The following is a 27,608-nucleotide window of genomic DNA, read 5'->3' on the forward strand; positions in this document are numbered from 1 at the left end:
ATGAGCGCCGCAGCAGCATCTCCAGCTAAAAAGGTCAAGAAGGCTAGCAAGCCTAAGGTTCCGGCAGCTCACCCAACATACGCTGCTATGGTTGCCTCAGCCATAGGAGCTTTGAAGGAGAGAGGTGGATCGTCCAAAATCGCCATTGCCAAGTACATCAATGCTAACTACAAAGTTGGTAACGACTCTACCAAGGTCAATTCCCGAGTGAAAATTGCTCTCAAAAGCTGCGTGAAGAAGGGGTCACTGAAGCAAGTTAAAGGCACTGGAGCTTCTGGCTCATTCAAACTTGGAGAAAAGAAACCCACAGCAGAGAAGAAGCCCAAGGTAGCAGCCAAGAAAGTAAATAAGCCAAAGGCAGCAGCCACAACGCCAAAGAAAGCAGCGGGTGAAAAGAAAGCCAAGAGTCCCAAAAAGACTGCCAAGAAAGCTGCCGCTAAGCCAAAGAAGGTTAAGACCCCCAAGAAACCAGCAGCTAAGAAGCCAGCAGCTAAGAAACCGGCAGCGAAGAAGCCTGCAGTGAAGAAAGCAGCCAAGAAGCCTGCCAAGAAGTAAACACTTTAGAGTGTTTGGTCAAAATTGACCCCATATCCCAAAAAGTCCTTTTTAGGACTACCCAATTTCCTCGAAAAACATCTAAATAATGTGTCGATAATTTGCGCTTGTTATTTCTGCTCACCATTGTAATCGTTCTTTTCTCAAAGAATTATTTTAAGAGTGGTATTGTACAGCAGTACAAATGAACAAATGCAACCATGTTGGTCTACTGCCTGGTTAAGTTCCTCATGCCCTAGCCCCTCAAATAAACATAGAATTTTTTTTATCTAACTAATATTTCAGAAGACTTTGGAATGACTTGCGGAAGATAAGGTCAAAAAAGAGACGGAACGTGTTAATTCCTGGGGCGTTCAAAAATGAAAATATCTTAAATGAATGAAAATATTACAGCATGCATCTTTCAGCTGAACTGGTTCACACAACCTAATCTCAAAAGAGGCAAAAATAAAAATAAAGTAAACATTTAACATTTACATCACTTGATATTGCTGATATTCCTCGCTGTTTCTATATGCATTCAACTAGTTTGTTACGATGCACATGCCACACATCACTCGCCTGGAAATTAATTATATGATACAAGGATGCTTACAGCCAAATATGAGTGGGTAAGTCCGACCATTGTGCAATATTGAAACACCACCACATAGGAATGCTTAGTTTTAAATAAAACGTTTATAGCAATATAACCAAATTGCCCCCTTTTGGTCATGCACCACCATCGCTTCATGTCAAATTAGGTTAAATTCCATTCAGTGGTTAAAGCAATAGCTGATGAATGGAATGAAATGAAAATTTGACCTTCTTTAAAGGTGTTACATGATGTTTTTTTGACAGTATAATCATAGATATATTTTTAGCAAGAGTGACCTTGCCGTTATGAGATTTTAAAACAATGTGAATTTTACATTATCAACATGTTTTGTAAGGGCTTATATAATGTATTGTAACAGTATATTCCCAGTCTATTTTTAAGCCATAGTTTCCTTGACCTTAGGAACTTTTTAAACCTTCTAGTCAGCTGTACTTCACAGTATATCATCAGGTGAAATTTCAGAAAGTTTTGCTTTAAGTCAGTAAGGGGCTTAGTCTAAGTTGGACAGTGACGGAATACCACAGATGAAGGAAAATATCAGGATCTTATGAAAAGGTGAAACAAAGTTCTATACCATAAACCCATTAACATGGTGGTAAAAAATAATAATGATGTGGAACAAATAATCAGTCATACATTCTATTTATTCAATAACATTTCAATAAGATCTTTTAAATAGGCAGCACTGTACACATATAGATAATAAATACAACAAAATGTATAACAAATACCTGCTGGTTACTATAGTAACAGTACATAACAATCACCTATTACCGCATTTATCCTTTAATAAGGGGTCAACACTAAACTCACGATTAGAAAGTGGGCTTATTGCAGGCAATGAAAAAGCATTTGTTGCCATTTTACCGAATAGCAATAAACATGGATGACCTTATTACCAGGCATGGACTTACTGTCGGATAAATACGGTAGGTTACTCTGAGAAACAACACATGTACGCTACACTAGACATGTGATAAACAGCAGTAGACAGTTGGACAGACATGAAATGTCCCTCTGGACAGACGGGACAATTTAGACTACAAGGTCTAACCAACATGTTATACAAACATTGACAGTCCATAGCCATTCCACAGCCAGGTTAAAGTTTAAAATATTTATTCTTCCTCATTTATGAAAACCTGCATAAGACAAGGAGTTAATATATTATTTTCCCCCGGTCTGAGACTTGCCTATTATTTTAAACAACAGAAAGTTGACAAATGGGAGACTTTCATCAGTTACGAAAGAAGTGAACAAATATCAGAGAAAAAAAAGATATCCTGTTCCTCAAAATATTATTTTTCTTTCAAACTGTTCCAATATTGTGTTTATTTTTTCTATGTTCTTAAAATTGTTCCATTATTCGTTATCATTATATGACCCACGTAAAGCAGACCTAATGGTAAAAGTGTTTGATTGATTACATGTTGTTGAAAGCTTTAGAAATGGTAGATTTCAGATTTTCATATTTTTGTTTCTCTCAGACATAAAACATACATTTAAAGAGATTATATGTATTGCATTCTGCATATACAGCGGGAAGTCACAATTATTTCAGGTTAGTTTTAATTTTACAGGTAATAATCAAGGTTAGTTTCAATTTTACAGGTAATAATCAAGGTTAGTTTCAATTTTACAGGTAATAATCAATCTGATCACATTATTTAGGTATGGGATGTGGAGAGCAGATCTAAGTTTATAAGTTACATGGGGCATGAAAACAATTAGAATATCTTCAAGGACTATTGTATTTAAAAGCGCAAACATCCCACAAAATCGTAATTAGGAGCTGATTAAACTTTTGTACTGAAATGTATTCCTATTTATGATATAATTCAACACTTATTGGCAAGTGTTGGGTCAAACAAATGAAAGATCAATTCACAACATGTAGCAGTCACACCTCCAATGGGGGTCCTCACTATGAGGTCCCTAGTTTCATTTGGCTCTCAACCACCTATACACAGGTAATTTTGATGGCTTGAAGGCAGGTGATTTGCCATTAACAGCTGAGTGTGAGTCAAAGGAAATTAAGACTATAATTTATAATTATGTCCGAGAGAAATTTAAACTTTCCTGTATCCACTACCACACAATTTATTCAAGACTGATGTTAATCTTTTATGTACATGTAAATATCAATTATAATAAAAAAAAAGCAATAACAAAAAGAATAATAAATAATTTTCGACCCGATATGATATAGCTGAAGCTCTCGGTTATCCTGTAAACAAACACTGAAACACCAACAAAATTATTTATAGACGATACATTCACGAAATCTGTTGACACACAAGCGCTGCAATAGTTTACAAGTAATACATGTACAACCAGACATTTGAAGTGTTTATTGGAAATGGACCAGTGTCCGTGATATTCTATTGCAAATTAAATACAAGCCTTAAGTACTGTCTTTTTTTATATAACAAATGGTTATACAATTGAATAAATCTCTTTCAAATTCAACAACTCTTCCTTGAGTTTTTGACACTGCAAGTGGTTATTGCCTCCCAAATTTGGGACATACTCCAGACAAACTGAGCTAAGTAATAAAGGGGCATAACTCAGTAAGATCTACATTTGACATGTGATATAGACATTCGACCATCCCTAGACTCGCACATGTGATATAGACATTCCACCATCCCTAGTCTCACACATGGAATATAGACATTCCACCATCTCTAGACTCACACATGTGATATAGACATTCCACCATCTCTAGACTCACACGTGATATAGACATTCCACCATCCCTAGACTCGCACATGTGATATAGACATTCCACCATCCCTAGTCTCGCACATGTGATATAGACATTCCACCATCCCTAGACTCACACATGTGATATAGACATTCCACCATCCCTAGTCTCACACATGTGATATAGACATTCCACCATCCCTAGACTCACACATGTGATATAGACATTCAACCATCCCTAGTCTCACACATGTGATATAGACATTCCACCATCCCTAGACTCACACATGTGATATAGACATTCCACCATCCCTAGTCTCACACGTGTGATATAGACATTCCACCATCCCTAGACTCACACATGGAATATAGACATTCCACCATCCCTAGACTCACACATGTGATATAGACATTCCACCATCCCTAGACTCACACATGTGATATATACATTCCACCATCCCTAGTCTCGCATATGTGATATAGACATTCCACCATCCCTAGACTCGCACATGTGATATAGACATTCTACCATCCCTAGACTCGCACATGTGATATAGACATTCCACCATCCCTAGACTCACACGTGATATAGACATTCCATCATCCCTAGACTCGCACATGTAATATAGACATTCCACCATCCCTAGACTCACACATGTGATATAGACATTCCACCATCTCTAGACTCACACATGTGATATAGACATTCCACCATCCCTAGACTCGCACATGTGATATAGACATTCCACCATTTCTAGACTCGCACATGTGATATAGACATTCCACCATTTCTAGACTCACACGTGATATAGACATTCCATCATCCCTAGACTCGCACATGTAATATAGACATTCCACCATTTCTAGACTCACACATGTAATATAGACATTCCACCATCCCTAGACTCGTACATGTGATATAGACATTCCACCATCTCTAGACTCACACATGTGATATAGACATTCCACCATCCCTAGACTCGCACATGTGATATAGACATTCCACCATCTCTAGACTCACACATGTGATATAGACATTCCACCATCCCTAGTCTCACACGTGTGATATAGACATTCCACCATCCCTAGACTCACATGTGATATAGACATTCCACCATCCCTAAACTCGCACATGTGATATAGACATTCCACCATCCCTAGACTCACACATATGATATAGACATTCCACCATCTCTAGACTCACACATGTGAAATAGACATTCCACCATCTCTAGATTCACACATGTGATATAGACATTCCACCATCTCTAGACTCACACATGTGATATAGACATTCCACCATCCCTAGACTCGCACATGTGATATAGACATCCCACCATCCCTAGACTCGCACATGTAATATAGACTTTCCACCATCCCTAGACTCGCACATGGAATATAGACATTGCACCATCTCTAGACTCACACATGTGATATAGACATTCCACCATCCCTAGACTCGCACATGTGATATAGACATTCCACCATCACTAGACTCGCAAATGTGATATAGACATTCAACCATCCCTAGTCTCACACGTGTGATATAGACATTCCACCATCCCTAGACTCACACATGGAATATAGACATTCCACCATCCCTAGACTCGCACATGTGATATAGACATTCCACCATCCCTAGACTCGCACATGTGATATAGACATTCCACCATCCCTAGACTCACATGTGATATAGACATTCCACCATCCCTAGACTCGCACATGTGATATAGACATTCCACCATCTCTAGACTCGCACATGTAATATAGACATTCCACCATCCCTAGACTCACACATGTGATATAGACATTCCACCATCTCTAGACTCACACATGTGATATAGACATTCCACCATCCCTAGACTCACACATGTAATATAGACATTCCACCATCCCTAGACTCACACATGTAATATAGACCTTCCACCATTTCTAGACTCGCACATGTAATATGGCAATTGAGGCGAGTACTAGAGGTGTGCCCCAGACCAACTGATGCGGAGACAGACAGATGATTACCGGGCAATTGATGCTCTGACAGAGAGCAAACTACACTCCCTTTTAATAGGACAAACAAGCAGCATGTGGGCTGTACAGGCGTGCTAATTTAAATAGTCTGTTATACTAAAATTCAACTTTATTATCAGTGATTGATTATAATTATGCATGGCATGATTACTTATTTTAAATAAAGCCAATATTATTTTCTTATAACAAAATTTGTTCCTAAGAAATATACACATATAAAATAAATGCAATGTTAAATGAATAGCTTAACTTATATTTACAATATTAGCTAGTCTGTGTCTTTCTGGGATTTCAATAAATCTCTCTCTATACTTCCTATTTTTGTGTTACTTTCCTGTATAGCAAAAGGCAAAATGGGCCTGTAATCATTCACCCTCCATTCTATATCACTGACATGCATATCACATGACGTTTGTGATTTATCAACTACACGACAACTTGTATACCATTATCACCATCCTCCTCAATAATCCAGGGGTTACATTCATTTTCACTCTCTGCACCCTGGAATAACAATGTTGAATGCAGTAAGGCACACAACTAGCTATTTGATTGGTGTCAGGAAAAACATCTGACCAATCGCTAAGCAGATGCATTTCTTTTGAAGATCACAGTGGAGAAACAAGCCAGTCAATCTAAATGGAATGATGACCTTGAGATTCATTTCGTTGTACATCAAAGGGTCACACTAGTCTTTTAATGTTGTGTCCACAAGGTGGTGGTCAATTTTGTGATGGAATATTCCAGGAGTATAGAGAGTGAAAGTGAATATTAAAACTGAGTATCGAGGATATATATATTCCACTAATCCTGGGATGCAGAGAGTGAAAGTGAAGGTAATCACTGGAGTATTGAGGCTGTACCACCATAGAAACGTTTTGGGAGACTTACATTTTTGTGATTAATGTACAATTTTGTCCATTTTATGATAAGACTCCTATAAACAATAGGAAGTTTTCTAAAATGAAGTCTGATGTCAGATGGCATAATAAGTCAATAGGCAGCACCTGGTGAGCTATACATCTTCTTGCAGGCATTTCATTCATTACAGACACCAGCGTATGAAAACCAGAGTCTGCTACTCATACCGAGATTAAGCAAGGTGAAAGGTGAGATAGTTGTAATACCCAGAGAATAAAGACAACATGACATCACAAAAATAGCTTACAAGTCTCACACAATGGAAGGTAAGCCGAATCATTCCTGTCACTCACACACACAAAAATATACCGTCAAAATCAAACATCTGTTGTAGGATTTGATTATTGTTTTTTAAGTAGCTAAAACGTTACATCATACTCAGAAATGACAAAGAGCTAAAGCATGTTACGAATGAACATGTGACTTTGTACTACAGCACACTCAACCTTCCTCAGAAATCCATCCCATTCTTTCACACGTGATCTTGATGCCTCTAGGACCGTGACACTGTATATCACTATCTGCTGTAGTAGACACGGTAATAAAGAGTCTTTGAACGCCACAGTGAGTAGGAGTTGTCAAACTTGAGTAGATACACCCCCTGTCCAGGATAGGCATGGCTACCACAGTACACTTCCTCATGGCTGTCCCGTCTATAAACTGGAATTATTTCATCGGTTGGTGGACGGTCGTCTCGCTTTGATCCTTTCTCTATATCACTTTTTTCTTCAACTGGAAAATTACACAACAGTGAACATTAACATCAGACAGGTGACCATTGTAATCTGAATACACCTAAATGTCAATATGGTTTTAAAGTAGACTTTGCGTGATATTTTCATTATAATGGTAATGAAAATCAACAAGACTCAATTACATGCATTCTGAATAAAGCAAACATAGAAGAAAAAAATAATCTTTTACTCATGGTTGGCTATTTTGTCCAAAATTTGTGAGCGGGCATTGCTCTCAATGTAAGTGACTGGTAAACAGTTATGGAAATCTTGGTGATTGCTTATTCAATTTGCCTTCAGTTTCACGACTACAACCACAGTATAATCTGCCATTGATCAAAGAAAATCAGGAATCCTCAGGTTTATATCAAACTGGTAGTAAGTGATTACACATGAACATAGTTGTAGTCAGTTTTTCTGGAATTCTCGTGAAAACCTGATGACAGAATCCAGCTGAATTCTTTATAGTATGTACCATAATCAATTATCAAAGAATAACAACTAAACTTATCTCTCACCTGGTTCATCCTCCAGCTCTTCTTCGTCGCTGGACTCACTGATGTGGACACTGACAGTGTTGTTTGGAGCCACTGACCACTCAAAGTACACACCAAAGCCAATGTCATAATAGTCTGTGGCAAACTCCCAGAATAGACACGTCCCATCTATATGTGTTGGCACTCGCACCTGAATACACATACCGATAAAATGTATTTTTATAATCATACACCATTTCAAGATATTTCTCTGTGTGTGTGTGGTTTTTTTTTTTATATAAAACAAAGCGTTGTCTTTAATGAAAAACCTATTTCAGACATCAGTTATTCTTTGAGTAGACTGATATTCAAAGGACAAATTAAAGTATAATTGCTTTTTGTCAATGTCTAATACAGTTTCTTACAGTTTCAGGAACGGCTATATAAATACTCTTGTACCTAGCTTGTATTAAATGATACAAGTTTAACATTAATACATTGATTCATAATATTTCGCTCATTCAAACTCTACACATTGTACTTGCTTTCATAGTTTCATAAAAATGATAAAATATCTAAGCACGTTAATGACAGAGAGACAAAGTGACAGCTATAAGGCATACCTATTCTGTTAATTTTAAGACTTTTTTATCATTTAAAATGATCCCCAAAAATGGAAGTGGAACTGATACTTGTAAAGGGCAATTGTATCGATATCTCTCATGTAGAAATGAAAATTGGATGGACAGATGAAGCTGTTGTTGTAAGACAACCACTTTTAAAGACTGCAGGGGTCTAGATATAAGATTTGTGATATTTCACAGCTGAGCAATAGGGTCATGTTTTGCTGGATGTATGTCCTCATTTTGTTTTCGGTTATATGGACTGAACCACGAGACCAGATCCCAAAGGTGGGGGCTTATTTCCATGTTATAACCAGTTACTGAATCTCCAGTGAAATGGTTGAAGCCTTGGGCCAAGTTTTCAAATGCCTGTGGTGGGATATTAAACAATTTCCATGTTATGTTCCATGGACTTAGCCACTAGGGTTAATGACCAACTGAATCCTGACAGCATGATTGATATGTATATTGTGTATATGGTCATGGCGTTGAAATCGCCTTACAAGCAACACAGATCATGTCCATCCCTAAAATAAGGCTATTTATGTTTTGCTATTTTAGATTAGTAGTGCTTTAAATGGAAAAGTTTATGCATGCTACTGAGAACCTTTGGATTCGCATACGGGTATGTTTCTTTGTCACATTACACAAGGTGTGCTTATACAAAACAAACTTTTGAAACCATTGGAAGAAAAATGTACATTATGTAGAAATATATTATACCTTGTATATATAGAGAGCATGCCAACATCTACAAAATTTCTATCTTTGAAAGAATATGTAGGTGTAGATAAAAACAAAAGCAGAATAGGTAGTACAGTCGTGCACAAAATAAATGAATATATAAAAACAAATCTAGATTAAGAAGAGTTCCCTGGGACTAGATTTGTTACCCACACAGCATGAAATGTTGATATCTCGATTATAGAGGCATACAATTTCTAATTTAAACTAGTTTTCAAAGTAAACACACAATTCTAAATTAGGACTATTGTTCAAAAGACAGAGGTGCCAAAGTCGAATAGGCTTTAATCCAATTTGAGTAGTTTGGATATCTATGATGAGTCAAACTTTTGGTGTGGACATTTTGACTACTAGAATACAAGATTTCTACAAGTCAGCCAATACTGAATTACTGCTCAAAATCAAATCTGAACAGGTACTTGTTACTAATTCAAATCTGAACAGGTACTTGTTACTAATTCGGTGAAGGTTCATAAACTGAAATTCTGTAAGATCACCATAGGAGACAAATTGAGGTGTTAAACCACAAAAAGGCTCAAAACCAAACTTGACAGAGTAATAGTTATTACAATTATTTACAAAAAGTTTCATAAAATGAAAGCATTGCTTTGAGACCTTAACACTAGCTACCTAACACTGACATCATCTTCAGGAGAAATATGCTCTTCTCACCCCCCCAACTCCTATCTGTTAAATGTTTGGTTTATTTTGTTTAAAGTCCTATTAATAGCCAGGGTCATTTAAGGGTGTGCCTGGATTTGGAGGTGGAGAAAAACCGGGGTAACCACAGAAAAAAACATTGGCCTATGGTCAGTACCAGGCAACCGCCCCATGTGGGTTTCTAAGTCGTGACCCAGAGGTGGAGGGTTAGCGATAAAGTGTCGGGACACCTAAAGCACTTGGCCACTGCAGCCCCCAAAATTTTGAATAAGTACAGTAAAATAATACTTACGGTGACCGTTTCTCCTGAACCTATTTTTATAACTGCCTCTTTTTCTTTACATAAAAGTTCCTTGAACTCTTTCATGTCTTTGCGTGTCCACATGGACGCCGCTGCAATGGGGGGTAACTCATCTAGAAACACAACATAAAAAAGGTTGCTAACTAAATCAATAGAGGAGACCGTCACAAAACTTGTCATGCAGTCCAGGCATCCGACATTCAAAGTCTTGTTGTTACTCAACACCACACTTCGAAAAAAGATCACAGCAAAATCTCTTTTTTCTTTTCTTTTACAACCCGAAGTAAATCCTTAAAATGATTATGAAGTTTTGTTCTGTCAATTTTCAATCTTTGTCAAAAGATATCTTATTTTTCGTGAAGAAGTTTCCATGATCATCCTTTCAATTTTTCTAGTATGTGTTAAGGAAGACAAGACTCTGAAGAAAGCGGCCCGGGGCGAACTACCTACCGTGGCAGTAGCCAAGGAACCAATGTAAATGACATTTTCTTTGCAACCCTTAACTGAATCTTTGAAGCCTTGGCCACCTTTACGTGTCCAGACTGAAGGAGGCATCAGGTTGGGCATGGGAGCTGGGATTTGGTCTGAAATATTACACCCAGTATACAATGACCAGGTACACGACAAAGTTAATTATACTGTACCCAGTAAACAATGACTAGGTACACGACAAAGTTAATTATACTGTACCCAGTAAACAATGACCAGGTACACAACAAAGTTAATTATACTGTACCCAGTAAACAATGACCAGGTACACAACAAAGTTAATTATACTGTACCCAGTATACAATGACCAGGTACAGGACAAAGTCAATTATACTGTACCCAGTAAACAATGACCAGGTACACGACAAAGTTATTTATACTGTACCCAGTATACAATGACCAGGTACACGACAAAGTTAATTATACTGTACCCAGTATACAATGACCAGGTACAGAACGAAGTCAATTATACTGTACCCAGTAAACAATGACCAGGTACAGAACAAAGTTAATTATACTGTACCCAGTAAACAATGACCAGGTACACGACAAAGTCAATTATACTGTACCCAGTATACAATGACCAGGTACACGACAAAGTTAATTATACTGTAAACGTTAAGTGAATCATTGAGCCTAATCTTTTGTCCAGATGTACAAGAACAGAGGTTGCTCTCATCCTCATTACTTAAAGTTTCATTTGCAAGTTACAATTCAACAGAGGCATAGAAGTACATGTTTAAACTCATTTCATCCATACTAGTTAAACATAGAATCCAACCAGGCGTAGAAGTTTGTGATTAAACTCACTTCATCTATACACTTAAAACAGAGAATCTCAACAGGGGTAGAGGTTCATGTTTAAATTTATCTACCAGGGGAGTTTAATTTTGCGTTGTCATTAGATATATGGTACATGGTCAGATGGGATGATATAATGAGTAGATATAAACCTGATGGTACAATTACGATGATATATCACCCCCCCCTACTACTACCAAGGGAATTTCAAAATGAACATTAATAAAGATGAACCAGGTTATTAAACAGACATTGTGATTCAGGGACAAACGCCCTGAACTATTAGCATTATCATGAAGTTGATACATCATTAACAGATATTTAGCAGTCTGAAACTTAAGGAACATTTAAAGAAGTTAGATAATTAGTTTTAACTTATTAAGTCAAATAATATTATAAATGTTTTAAATCCTAGCATAATATAATTTACAATTGACCTTCTTATGATTTGATTTAATGTATGTCCACTCAATAAGGGGCCATAACTCCAATTATGAAAGGTTCCATGGTGATCATCCATCATGATAATAAAACAGATAAGAATTTTTCAGGATATTGACTGGGTTTTTCATCCAAATCTCAAAAGGGCAATAACTCCAAAAGTAACTATCGGAAAATATTGATTGAATGAAGACCGTATTAATCAAGTCAGACTATTTTTAGTAAATGACAGAAACTGGAGCTCTTTGAAGTAACTTTTGTACTCTCTGAAACACGTGACATTGTATTAAAGGTATGTAAGCTAATAACAGCTATGCTTATGGTTGGTGGAAGTTTACAGTGATATAGATTTGTTTGATATCATTATAGAACACTTGTATGTACAGCCATGATGGAAGCTATTGGGCCACTGTATGTGGAACAGTATTTGGTAAGGTTTCTTCTTAGCCAGAGGGAACATCTACAAAGGAATGGTAAACATATCCTACCCTTACCATGACCATTCTGTAAACTAAGTACTACAACTCAACCTACCTGGATGGTCATCTTCATTGCTCGGCACAGAGACTGGGGGAGGGACAGACAAGGGCCCGTTCTCTTTGGTGGAACTGCTATCACCATTCTGTAGGAGGGGCATGGCCGCTTGTGTGACCTCAGTGTGAGTCACCTGTGGTTTTGGGGCTGGCGGTCTGGCGGACTGACCGGTCTGGGCCATGTCCTGTAACTGTTGGTATTGCTGCTGCTGGTGGAGCAACTGTTGTTGGTACACCTGCTGCATGTACTGCTGGAAGTGTTGTTCCTGAAGCTGGCGAATCAGCTCCTCTTGCTGTAAAAAAAAAAAAAAAAAAATTAAAAAAAGAAGAAGAGAATACTGGCAGGGAAAAACTGGGAAAGGAGAAAGATAACCATATCATTATCTGATGAGTAACGATGGTAAAGAGTAATAACATAACAATTAATACACAAACAAGCAAGACAAACAGAGCATTTCCTAATTTACATGAAAATGTGATTTCATTGAACAATTCAGTAATTTTGAACTGACAATGACATCATGCATTCTGTCAGGAAGAGAGAACTATTCATCAAAAAACAAGATACTGTAGGGGCAATATAGGCTTGTCACAAATAACAAACAACATTACTGTAGGGGCAATATAGGCTTGTCACAAACCACAAACAACAGTACTGTAGGGGCAATATAGACTTGTCACAAACCACAAACAACAGTACTGTAGGGGTAATATCGGCTTGTCACAAACCACAAACAACAGTACTGTAGGGGCATACCAATATAGGCTTGTCACAAACCACAAACAACAGTACTGTAGGGGCATACCAATATAGGCTTGTCACAAACCACAAACAACAGTACTGTAGGGGCATACCAATATAGGCTTGTCACAAACCACAAACAACAGTACTGAAGGGGCAATATAGGCTTGTCACAAACCACAAACAACAGTACTGTAGGGACAATATAGCTTGTCACAAACCACAAACAACAGTACTGTAGGGGCAATATAGGCTTGTCACAAACATTAGACCACAATAAAATGTGTGATATATGACATACTGATACATACTAGACATACTGATACATACTAGACATACTGATACATACTAGACATACTGATACACACAAGACATACTGATACATACTAGACATACTGATACATACTAGACATACTGATACATACTAGACATACTGATACACACTAGACATACTGATACACACTAGACATACTGATACACACTAGACATACTGATACATACTAGACATACTGATACACACTAGACATACTGATACATACTAGACATACTGATCATACTAGACATACTGATACACACTAGACATACTGATACACACTAGACATACTGATACATACTAGACATACTGATACATACTAGACATACTGATACATACTAGACATACTGATACACACTAGACATACTGATACATACTAGACATACTGATACACACTAGACATACTGATACATACTAGACATACTGATACACACTAGACATACTGATACATACTAGACATACTGATACATACTAGACATACTGATACACACTAGACATACTGATACACACTAGACATACTGATACACACTAGACATACTGATACATACTAGACATACTAGACATACTGATACATACTAGACATACTGATACATACTAGACATACTGATACATACCGATACATACCGATACATACTGATACATACTAGACATACTGATACATACTAGACATACTGATACATACTAGACATACTGATACATACTAGACATACTGATACATACTAGACATACTGATACACACTAGACATACTGATACATACTAGACATACTGATCATACTAGACATACTGATACATACTAGACATACTGATACACAGTAGACATATTCATACATACTAGACATACTGATACATACTAGACATACTGATACATACTAGACATACTGATACATACTAGACATACTGATACACACTAGACATACTGATACACACTAGACATACTGATACACACTAGACATATTCATACATACTAGACATACTGATACATACTAGACATACTGATACATACTGATACACAATAGACATATTCATACATACTAGACATATTGATACATACTAGACACATACTAGACATACTGATACATACTAGACATACTGATACACACTAGACATACTGATACATACTAGACATACTGATACATACTAGACATACTGATACATACTAGGCATACTGATACACACTGATACATACTAGACAGAGAAGATGATATCTGAAGTATGTACATTCAAGACTAATGTGATCAGAAGTAAAATTCTAAAATAGCTTACCGAGATGGTTATATGTGAGGTTCAGCTAACCAAAGAGCTGTATATATCCAAACAGGAGAACTGTGAGGTTCAGCTAGGGAAAAAGCTGTATATATCCAAACAGAACTGTGTGAGGTTCAGCTAGGGAAAAAGCTGTATATATCCAAACAGGAGAATTGTGTGAGGTTCAGCTAGGGAAAAAGCTGTATATATCCAAACAGAACTGTGTGAGGTTCAGCTAGGGAAAAAGCTGTATATATCCAAAGGGGAGAACTGTGAGGTTCAGCTAGGAAAATGCTGTATATATCCAAACAGGAGAACTGTGAGGTTCAGCTAGGAAAATGCTGTATATATCCAGGAGAACTGTGTGAGGTTCAGCTAACGAAACGGCTCTATGTATCCAATGAGGAGAACTGTGTGAGGTTCAGCTAAGGAAAAAGCTGTATATATCCAAACAGGAGAACAACACCAGTTAACACTGAGCCAGAACCACACATCAATATACCTCCACCATTAAATCCACTGGTTATAATATATCAGATGAAGGACAGCTGTAGGTCAATGATAGGTGTCAATACTACATGTTACTGATAGTGTTTAGTAGATCATTGGTAAAGGCAGCTGATCCATCAATATAAAGCTGGCGGTGGCTACAGTATAGAGCCAACTACACACAATGAATTAATGGCTACAGTAAATCAATAACTAGAACCTGAGCTACACAGCACTGGAACCCGAGGCCTCTAACTGATTTCCGCTGGCTGTCTTATTAATTAAATGTTACTTTGTATATCATATTTAATCCTAACATGTTACATGTATTAAATAACAATTGCTTTGTAGCTAACGGAAGAGATATTATGGCTAATATTTTCCTATACTCCCACATCAGACATAATGTATATGGCGTGTGTGTGTGTGTGTGTGGGTGTGTGAAACAAGGACAGACCAACGAAAACCTATTGTCTCTATTGGTGCTAATATGGTGTGTGTGTGTGTGTGGGCGGTTGGAACAGGGACCAACGAATGAAAACCTCTTCCCTCCACTGGTGCCAATATGGGGTGTGTGTGTGTGTATGTGTGTGGTTGGAACACGGATGGACAGACAGATAAAATGAAAACCTATTGTCTCTATTGGTGCTAATATGGCGTGTGTATGGGATGGGTGGACAGTGATTTACAAACAGACACAATACTGTAAATCACCTGTAAAATATTTCATTTCATGAACTAACCTCTTCATGCATATTCAAGAAAACATGATTTCGCTAATGCTGATTTAGAAATGACTTTCAATTCATGGATTGTGCATGATTCCTTTATTGGTAAACGATAGCTTGGTCGCCATCCCTAGGTGTTATTTTTGTACATATAATCAATCGCAAAGGATTTGAATTTCCATTCGACTCTCCTTGTATGTTTATGTGAAAATATTTCTTACGCGAAATATTAGTGATTTACAGTAACAAGAATTGTCAGAAGACAACAAAGCTTGCAGAGTGCACGTGGGTTAAAATTCAAAATTACTTTTTAAAATGAGGTCAAAGGTCATGGTCAAGATCAGCAGGTCTTCAAATGTAGTATAGTGGAACTTCTCTGAACCGATTATACACAGAAAATGAATATTTGGTTGGGTTAGAGAAGGTCTGGTTTGGCAAAGTGGTCCATTTTGACCGGTAAGGATCCAGGGAAGATATTGATTACATGACATTTTATATCTTTGAAGCAGTGTAGTATTTTGGAAGTTAATGAATTCATGGAATGCAGAATTATTAAAAATTAAACTAATTAAATAGGTTCTAATACAGATTGCAAATGTTTTGCCCTCAGGAAATGGAGAGTTTGGCCAATAAATATTAAATATACATCTTTATACCAATAATAAAGCGATACATGAGCTTATACTGTCAACCTTCTGCTTTTGTACATATTTTCAGGGTTAAAACATTGTTCACTTCGAATGCTTGTAAACATGATCATGCTCGATTTATTATGAGGAAAGCCGAATATGTTTCATATGGTTTGTTAAGTAATGAGGTCATTTAATTTCATCAAAAAGAAAACAGCTGGCCATGGGTAACACAGAACCAGCACTGTTTACACGGATGTTGGATCTCACAACTCCCGTAAAAAGAAAACATGTTTTTTTCCTAACGATATGACTGAAATGCCCAAGTGGTTTTCCGATTGGGTTATGATTGGTAATATTTGATTAGACCAAGACTGCTCTGTTGACATTTTTTATTCTTTTAGATATCTTCCAAGAATTGTTGCAGTAACTTTTCATTCAAGTACTAAATAGAAAGTGTTAGTTTTGTAACAAGTTATCACACTTTCTATATTTTTCTCCGAAAGATTTTTATCATTAAAGTCACTTTAAGTGATCAAAAAAAGGGCAACATAAACAAAACATGTTCTAAATTTAACCTTGGTACACATCAATATTCTATGGAAAGTGTGACAATAGTGTAATTCTAGAGAGAAAAAAAAATCATCTCCGTAGTTATCTTATTCTGGACTACTGTTTTAACATGAATTCTCACTTGCTTATATCATGCGTCATTTTGAATATCTCAGTATGTGAAACTAGAGAAAATCATTGGATAGTCAACACGAACAGTTTATAGAGATCGGTTATAATCAACGTCTGAGAAAAACAGTTTCGACTTGAATTTAAAACAAAGAATTGAGAATTTGTACACCCCAGCTATACACTTGCTTACAACAACAGAGGAAAAATTTCACAATTTGGATGTTTTATTTACAAGTGCATAATAAAAAAAGGTTTTCAAGTCGGATTCAGATCAGAAATACCAATCTCTTTATTCATTGCAAACAAAAATGACAGATTTTATATGAAGCTTTGAGAACACATCTCGGCTATGTCCGCGACGGAACTTGCAGCGTATGTAATGCCGTTGTTTTTATCACAAGGATTTTACCAAATTAAATGTAATTAGTCACTGAAATGATTACAAAGTATCAGCTCAGCAAGAATCAAAGTCCAAAGGCCACTCATACAGTGTGTAGGTACTGTGTGCAGGAATTGAAATAAAGGAGCTGAGCAAGAATGGCAGGGAGTTAAATTGGAAAGGGAAGAGGTTTTTTCCCCCATGTATTTTTGATTTTTTTGTTTTTGCATTCCTGGATGGTTACTTATGATAATCATGTTATTTTCAGGACAGTTAGTGACTTAAAAAGGCTGTGTCTTCATTGGCATAATAGAGTAGCTATGATAAACTTCGCAGACAGATGGGATTATCAGGGTAAACATACTGAACTTACATCAATGCTAAGTGAACTTCGTCACATTTATGAAACATATGTTTCCAGTCTTTAATTCTTAGATCTGCAGTGTTTTAATTAATGTCTGTTATATCTCTAGATCAAAATCACATTATGATAAAATTTCCCTGCAACATATACTGTCCCACATATTTTTGAGTCTGTATTTTTAAAGTTGTTCATTCAATTTACTGTGTTTTCTACATATTAATTAATCTGAATCATGATTAAATATTTGAATATGATAACTTTTGTTAGAAGTACAGTCACTGTGGAACATCCTCAACTTGAACTGGACGGGAAAATTTGAGTTATCGGAGTGTTGGAATTATGCGAGTTGTCATTTTTGGTGTAAAGTTTGGCCAATATTTGTCAACATTATATGATCATAATAACTCTCACTCATAAGTTTAGTGTAAAGACTGGACAATGCATATACATGTATATGCAATATTTCATTCTGTCACTCGTAGTTTGGTGTAGTCTTGCCGATATACAGTCAAGATAGAGTTTCTTTCACTTAGTCAATTCAATAACAATATAATGTACATGTCATGTTTGCAAAAGTAATAACGATAAAATGGAATTCAACCGAATAACAATTTATTAACGTCACATCAAATAACCATTTAAATTTAACACACATATAAAAAGTAAGAGAACCATTACCTTACACTAGACACACAAAATAACAGTTTGATATGCCTACTTACATTTAACCCCTTGATTTCCATACGTATAAAGCACATGAAGTGGATCTTCGCATGTGAGCATAAAATGTTACTGAGTTGGCGAGTTATCCGATTTAATAGACAGTGGTCACCATTTATACATACGTACTCTGAACACCTTGGCATTAATTACGCTATTGTCTCAGACATTTAAAGATTTAATAGGCAGAGGTGACCATTTCATTCCTACACCTGTAAAAATATCAGTCAATTACCAACATCAGGTTGAGATTAAACTGTGCAGTGTGTCAGAGATTAGTTCTGCTTGAGCCAGCCTGTAGATGACTGAAGTGTGTATTATTATCAGAGACCACTTCGGAAAATTACCTGACGTAAGTAAGGCTGATAGTACCTTTTATCACCGAGAGTTGTTGTTATGAGATTCCACAGACGATTTATTTAATTGATTTATTAACTCTTTCAGCACCATGTAACTTAAGGGAAAGAACTCTCTACACACCAAGTAACTTCAATTAAATTTTAATTTTAATTAATTGTATTTCAAAAGACATCATTTTATCATTTCCTTATGGATTTTCATGTATGACCTATCAAATTAAAGAGTATGTTCTCTATTTTTAGTTTGTCGACACAAATACATCATATCGCTGACAATGTACAGGTAATACAGGTAAAAATACCTGGATTGCAGGTAAATTTTATATATTTCAATTATGGTTGTAATTTTGGCAATGAAATCCTTATAAATTAATTTTTTGTTCTTTGTGTTGTTAATCAATATCCTGAAATCAAGACAACATGTGTACTTGACCCAGGTATCGCACCATATCCAGGTGAATTGATAACGAGAATCATAAAGGTAAGCACAAGCACACAAAATAAGTTAGTGTTTTCTGTTATTATTCGACTTGAAATGTGACTTTCAATAGTTGTTTCCTTTGTATAGACTAACTCAATCATCAGAGTAGAATAACTGAAAAAACTCCAAGCCAGATGCCGACCCATCTAACACACGTGTCGGCCCAACAATCTCGGCAAATTGACGAATATTCCTGTTGTTTTCAACTTTGGCCCACATGTTGAACTGGCGAGTTTCAAAGACATCGGCAGGTTCGAAGCCCTCAAACTCCTCCTCGTCGTCACTATCACCGAACTGGTTTCTAAATGCTCTTTCTAAATCTTCTCTGACATTATTATCATCAACATTAACTAAATCAAATGCACCTAGTCCATCAAATTCCCCCTAAGAAGCGATCGACTCAAGAGTCACTTTCGTCCGCCATTTTTGGTTTTGAGACCACAACACACTACCTCGGAAAATCCCCTTTCGTAAAGGTATTTCACATGATTTATCGGCTTTTCATATCTAAAACCTAGATGAGTCCCGAGTGTGATATATAATTATAGTAATGACGTCAATAGGGAAACGTCTCGGATTGACCAATCGTAATACTTCGTAGCTAAATTTAGGTCTACCTTGAGACCGGTTTATCGGTCTATGGGGGCGAACTCAAAACCATTTCCGGACTGATTTTTCGACCTGCGGTGCTGAAAGAGTTAAACATTTCTAATAGCATATAAAAATCGGTAGGCTTGTAGTGTTGATACCGTCAGTATTACAAACAGGAATTTGATGTTGAATGTCAGCATTTAATTACCACCAATTGTTGTTTGACTCAGAAATGATACTTCGAGTGATCCGGTCATTTCAAGAAGGATTTCCATTGTTGGGACCTAATTTTCACTTCAATCCAAGTTTTCCAAGTTCATTTTACTAGGATAAAGTCAAAGAGATAATTTGGTCAGGACTGACAAAGTACTTCAAGTTAAGTGAGGTATTTCAAGTTTTCGGTGTTTAGTTTGCACCGCACATTCATAACAACATATGTATATATAGAGTAAAACTCGGATAAGTCGAAGTCGACGGAACTGAGCAAATTAATTGACTTATCCGATGGTTCGACTTATCCGTGTCCGTTTGTATACAGAGACAAAATACCTGAGTATCATCGGCTGTATGCCAACAAGTGTTTGATAACATGGTCGAAAATAAACAATAAATAATAACAAAGAAAATGATTGTACATGATAACAATTATTCGTTTATCAAATAAATAATATTGTGCACGGTTACAGATTGAAACAAAAATCATAGGTAAAATTATCTTTGCCATACAGACACGCGTTTACACACGGAGTTGTACACATTACAGCATATAAAATTCGATGAAAACAATACATACAGTGTATTGTTCTCACATTATTTCTCTTAAAATCTGTTTATATTGTTCTACAATCAAACAATATGAAACAATAAACAGTTCAGGAAAATTAGATTGACTGTAACTGTGCTGATTTTGTATAAAAGGTGAAGGCCGTGGCCAGCAGTGATAAATCTATGTGCGCGTCCTGCGTCTGTGACGCATAAAAATCGGAAAGGACGCACATATTCTAATCACGGGCGTCCTAGGGACGCATACTAAATAGTAGATATGCATAATTTGTTGCACAACCTCATATCAAACTGGTTAACAAATAAATCTGACCAAAATCGAAAGATGCTTTTCCGTGTCGTCAATAAAACTTTCATCATATGTGTCCGGAACACCTCTCGCTTTTCTTCCTTTGGAGAAAACAGGAGAAGCCCGAAGAGTTCCGGATGCGGTCATACTGGGAAATTTTCTGTTCTAATTATAGCGAAATACGAAAGCGACGCGCTGATTGGATATTAATTTCTGTAACCAGCCAATCGCGCATTACTTCAGTGCACTGGTCTCGAATGCCTCCCAAAAAAGTTGCACGACTGGGTAAGGGACAGCAAACGCTGTTTTCTCTCATAGAAAACCGTCCTGCTGATAACATTGAGAGAGAAAAGGTAATAGATGAAGAGGGGGGAGGGGGCGAAACCAGAAAAGCCACTGAAAACGCGAGTGTTTAACAAGAACTGGCTATCTCTGTTCTCATGGTTAGTGCACGATTCATGTACTTGTTACTGAATATTAAGAAAATAAATAATACTTGTTGTTATTTTAGTTTGTACTGTCTTTTATAATGAGTGTATGGTGTAACCAGGATGTTTTAGGTTGGGTAGGGATGAGGTGTAGAAGCCATACAGTATTAATTTTTGTGATGATATAATTAAAAAAAAGAACATTTCTGACAATGTCAAAAGTATGAATTGTTACTTGAAATATGCTCAGAATGCAGGATTTTGCATCTACATTCTCAAATTTTTCTGGGGGAGACCCCCATACCCCCCTAGCAAGAGGGGGCCACTGCCCCCTCCCGCACCCTCCCCCACCTCGTCACTTCGCTCCTCGGCTGCTGCCGCAGGCAGCAGTTACAAGGACCCATACATTCAAAACTTGTGGGTCCCAAGGACCCACAACCATAAATCCTAGATTTATCACTGGGCCAGTGTTTATCGACTGCATGATTATGCATTTCCACGATGTTTTGTACAGAATAAAAAAATCCTGCATATCCTTGTTACTATTTCATCGGTGTATTCAGAATTTAGGCAAAGATAAATAAATAAATGACAGCCAAGTATTTTTACTGTGCATTTTTCGGGTGGAAGATATGTAATTTATTTTCTTTCTTTTTTTCGGCGGCCATGTGTATCAAAACAGTAAACAGAACACAGTAGGTCATGATGTTATGGTTTGTAGACTAAAACGTGTACATTTTATTCTAAGTTATGTATACCCTAACATTTTACTTCATCTGTGCACCTGTATAAACAATGGGATGATGTGTGACCAGAAACTAACAATAGGCTCTGGTAACACAGTTACGGCTGATCGGTCACACTCGGTCAATCAGCCGATTGAGTTCAGATTACAGTACTTCTCGTTACCCCAGACGTGTTTGTGTACCACCATGATCAGGCCCACTGTTAGTACTTGTACTGTTGCACGTAAATCTATGATCTATATTTGCATTGGTGTCATCGTTTAACTGAAGTTGCGGTTTAACTTGTGGCCAGGGCTGTTACGCGTTTATATATAATTTCTATTAATAATCACATAAATACGAACTTGGCACGAATCCCTATGATCACATCTAGCAGGGGACCACTAGGCTTTAGGTGCTGTTTACAAAAAGTTTATCCTGCATGCATGCATACTCAAATTATTGAAGCCGAGGCGAAGTTTGTAGTCAGGAATGTTCGTCATCTTGGTCTAACTTGTTTCCAATGAGCAACGATACGTTTTTTGTTCTAACCTGAAAGAAGCTTCCTAGTAACTTATCAACCATCACAAAATACTGCAAATTCTCCCTACATGGGGAACCCCTGTACACAGCCGGACTCACATGAACAACAAGTTGGTATCAGTGAAGCCCCTTCTACTTTAAGCAAACTGCCCAATGAGGAAACGTTTTATTCTTTGAAGTTGTGGTTAATTTGAATTGGATATTATGTACTATTGATACTTTTTGTTGTTTCAACATTTTCAATTCCCTAAAAAGGCCAGTGAACAAAATCTTTCCTTTATGAACATTAAACAAAAATCCTCAATTTAACACAAGAATGACTTTTCAAGGCCTGTAACAATAGGAAAAGAGGAGGGACTTTTCATCTGTCAGAACTTCTGATGTTGAAGTCCCAGATGCCTACCTGAAAGCCATATCATTCTTCATATTCACCAAGAAATGATTTCCATGTACGATAGTTTTCCTATCAGTCAGATGTACATAACTCATAACTGCCATCTCATCTCAAACAAAATCTCCAGGTTTAGAAAACCCATGTACAATCAACCTTAAAAGAACCACACAAAAACCTCTTTGGAAATATCAGAAGCAAATTGTACACAGATTCAACAGTACATACTTGATGTTTACCACTTTGAAAATATCAGAAGCAACGTGTACTTTGATTAAACAATACGTACTTGTTGTTTGTTGGTGGGATACTGCTGTTGGGCATACTGGCTAAATTGTACAGCTGTCTGCTGGTTCAGTGCTGTCCGGATCTGCATTCTGTCAAGATACAAATCGAGGTATAACATTTAATAAAACAAAATCATTAACTTCAGCAACATTAAGCCCCCCTCCCCTTATTACAACTATTATGATGATTCAAGGTAAAGCATTGTCCCAATAGGCTTCAGACCACTATTCTTAACAACATTGAGCCTACTTTATAACTGAATTCCTTCAATCATTGAGATGTTGATGATCAATCTCTTTTTCCTCTATTTGGTCATTTATTCTTACTCTCCTTTGTTAAATATGACGAATCCTTTGGTCTTGTGATGTTCGGGGATCAAATTTAAAGATTTCAAAGATCTAGCTATATTTTTCATACTTTGCCTTGTCCTTCTGTTGACAGACAATCAGATCAGCATAAAACACAGAATATGTCCTGAAGGTGCTATCTACTAAATTTTGCCTCTATTTTCCCTAGTGGGCTTTTATTCATTTCAAATGACTTAGTGTCTGTATAATTTGTCAAAAGTTTTAGTTTAACAACATTTAGTTAGGCTTAAATCTATGCTTCACACAGCTCGAGTTTGTACTTTGTAAAAGTAAGTCTTGCTTCACAGAGAGGTAAAGCCTATACTCACTCCTGTTCCATCTGTTTTTGTCTCTCCATCTCCAGCTGACGTTTTGCTTCCTCCTCAAGCCTCTGCTGTTCTCTCTCAGCCTCTTCTATTCTCTTCCTCTCTTCATCTTCTTTCCTTCGAAAACAGAATATTGACTTTAGTGAACCCGCTTTTATTGATCATTTACACCAGGACGCTGGTGAAATACTTTATACAGCTATCCCTGTACCTTCGTTTTATAATCAATGATGGCAGGCCAATATTTTTCCCTTTGCATAGGGTCTTATCTGGGGATTTTCAGTGCATTAGCCCCCTGGGGTTATACCCGGTAAAATTTGGTACATAGAATTAGTTTCCTGTTTTACTTAATGGTGTTTATAAAAACTAAATTCGAATATGTATAGAAATAAGCATAAGAAAGAATAACAATACCTAAAAGTTACAAAAATTACCCACCCTACTAAACTTTATACAACTTCATACTTATGGTATGAATAAACAACATAATAGCAGGTAAGTAATTTCCAAACATTCGATAGCAGTCAATTTCAGTCTTGAAATTCTTGACTTACTGTTTCCGGATTTTCTCCAGCTGTTCAACTTTATGGGCATCTATGTATGGCCTGAACAAGGTACTGAGGCTGTCCAACAGTTTGATGAACTCTTCCATGGCAATATCTTGTGGCATATCACCAAGTACCTGCCATGCTTGTCTGCAAACAAAACGTTACAAAAATACAGGTTCAGATCAACCAAATTATCTCCATGTTTCTATAATACAGCCCTTGCTTGGATATGTATACATTACTTTATGTATTTCAGTTATTTATACTTATATTAATCACTCTTGTTGGCCCGGATGGAAGTGTATGAGGGGTCTTACTGTGGGAGGAAACCAGAGTAGCTGGAAAATACCCATGTGGTCATACAGGTGACCCAACTCCATACTTTTTTTATGCCTGATCGGGAAAAAACCTGATTACCTAGGTGAAATATTATTTTACATTGATTGAATTACTGTAATTCATTCTTTCAGTACATTTCATTTTGAGACTACACCTTTACCCAATGGTAAGAACTTTTGTTCTATCTTTCAAGATAAAAAAAAGAGTGAATGAGAGACACTTGTCTTTGGACTACTGCTACTAGAGTAATTACACCACTGCAACCACCAACTACTTCTTATAATATACACATATAATCAGTCAGAAATATATATGACAAGGGATTTGCACAACAAGCAATATTAATCTTAAGTTCTGTCACACTCACAGCCAACCACATCAAGGCAATAGTAACTTAGTCACTGCCGACCACATAGAGGCAACCTTACCTTCTGTCACTGCCAACCACATCTAGGAACCCCACCTCGGGAGAGATGTCATTACGGTACTTCCCATGTGAGGCCTGTTTTGTATAGGCCACCAACTTCAGCTTGTCTTTGTAGGTAAGATGAATGGCTTTACCATCCTTTTCTGTAGACAAACAAACATTCATATCAGAGCTCTAAATATCAGAATTTGTCATGTTAGAGGAAAATATATGTTTGTAACTGTTACCAGAGACATAAATAAAATTAGCCGGCAGATTCTGTCCCAACTTTATTCATTCAACTGAAGTGTTAAGCTGACAATTTGTTTGATGTCAGATTCATTTTTGAAATTTGTGTATATTTTTTTCATAAATAGATATATTAATGTTATGTACAAGAAACATTTCACGAATCATCGATGATATCAACTGACAAAACATGACATTAGGATTCAGGGCATCCAGTTGACCCCTGAGGGTATGTTTTTGACTCCCAAAATTGAGATCTGACTCTTGAGTTTGAAGGGACATGTCTATTTGACATATGTTTTGACCCTTCAGATTGTTCAGAAATTGTGATTTGACTTCTGAAGTTGCAAGAAGTCAAGGGTCAACTGGATGCCCTGGGATTATAAATTCTCTAGATCTGTTGGTCACTAAATTCATATTCTACCAATGCATTATAACAAGAACCCGAGGAGGAAACTGACAAAATACCTATTTCATCCTTGTAAGATACCATAGATCATAGTGGTTGATGCTGTTATAAGCATCTTCTTAATCTTTTGCTTCTAGTGGCTTCATATATATATATATATATATATACACACACTTGGTCATTACACATATTCAATCCCATAGAGTTGTAGTACTAAGGTTGAAACGTTTGTCTGATTTTTGCTGATGTTTATGGATTCTTGACTTAAAGGTGCTGATTGTAGGGGAGTTTACTGTCTGGGAGGGCAAGTTCCATTATTTCTCACGAATGCATGGACTCTATATGTTCTGTTGGATCTACCTCTACTTTCTCTGAGATTGTCACCTCATTTGCCCACTTAGGGAGAATATCTCCCTAGCCCAGTCGGCGGTGTGTCAGATTAGTGAACCAGTGTCCCTAGAGGGACAGGGAAAAAATATACAATTAATTGTAATTAATAATGACCTCTGTTTATACTATTACCGGCTTCGGGAATGTGTCATTTCTGTTATTTTTGAAAGGACTTTTTCTATGCACACTATTGCATTACTGTGTTTGAGATGATAGTCTATATATATACTCTGGAATTATATCAGATGTGCGATTTAGTGATTCCTGTCAAGTTAGAGAAAGTTCTTGACCTGTAAACATTTCCGAGCAAAACTCAGCTAAAAAAACTTTTGATAGATTCACCGGATAATTTCCGCTATACCTTTGTAGAATTTCAACGCGAGTTTGTACACTTCTGGAAGTTTGAATCCCCAATTTTCTACAAATTTGTCTGTCATGTCTGAAGTGACAGGATCCTTGTTATCGCTCACAGTCAGCGAACCGACATCGTGTGCTAGCGATGCATCATCAGCAGCCGCCATTTTTGTTGTCCACGTAGAGCGAGGCTAAGCCTCATTCCCGATTAGGGAGCATTCTGTGTGTGAATGATTTGTTTCTGATAATGAGACCTCCCTGGGAGTGCAGACGACCAGGGGCGTACATAGACAAAATTAAGTATGTTTAGGGAGAGTGACTGACAATAAAAAGGAATGAGAAGGAAAGGTGAAGACCATTGATTCCCGCTGTTAAGAAAGTTCAAGACCAAGTGAACATGATGACTGTATTCATAGGTTTTTCTACCCTACATCCCAAACATTCAAATCTGTCATTCA

At 36.9% G+C, this 27,608-nt stretch overlaps 2 protein-coding genes across 3 annotated transcripts; one reads left to right on the forward strand and one right to left on the reverse strand.

Moving 5' to 3' along the window:
- On the forward strand, window positions 1–2,128 carry LOC117323133 (histone H1-beta, late embryonic-like). Its single transcript, XM_033878164.1, has one exon. It carries the CDS (start codon window positions 1–3, stop codon window positions 553–555), a length of 555 nt encoding a protein of 184 aa, XP_033734055.1. The 3' UTR covers window positions 556–2,128.
- LOC117323132 (Golgi resident protein GCP60-like) lies at window positions 1,780–27,326 on the reverse strand. Of its 2 annotated transcripts, none has more exons than XM_033878163.1 (9): window positions 27,158–27,326; window positions 25,771–25,912; window positions 25,010–25,150; window positions 24,459–24,572; window positions 23,784–23,871; window positions 12,612–12,903; window positions 10,338–10,459; window positions 8,061–8,229; window positions 1,780–7,540 (listed from the first exon to the last, which is right to left on the reverse strand). In XM_033878163.1, the coding sequence occupies exons 1-9, from the start codon at window positions 27,315–27,317 to the stop codon at window positions 7,326–7,328; spliced, it is 1,443 nt and encodes a 480-aa protein (XP_033734054.1). In that variant the 5' UTR covers window positions 27,318–27,326; the 3' UTR covers window positions 1,780–7,325. The 2 variants fall into 2 exon arrangements, with proteins under 2 accessions (XP_033734054.1, XP_033734053.1); XM_033878162.1 differs by lacking the exon at window positions 10,338–10,459 and adding an exon at window positions 10,797–10,930.
- Window positions 27,327–27,608: the final 282 nt, after the last annotated feature.

This window comes from Pecten maximus, chromosome 3, assembly GCF_902652985.1.
Source record: "Pecten maximus chromosome 3, xPecMax1.1, whole genome shotgun sequence".
Lineage (NCBI taxonomy): Eukaryota > Metazoa > Mollusca > Bivalvia > Pectinida > Pectinidae > Pecten > Pecten maximus.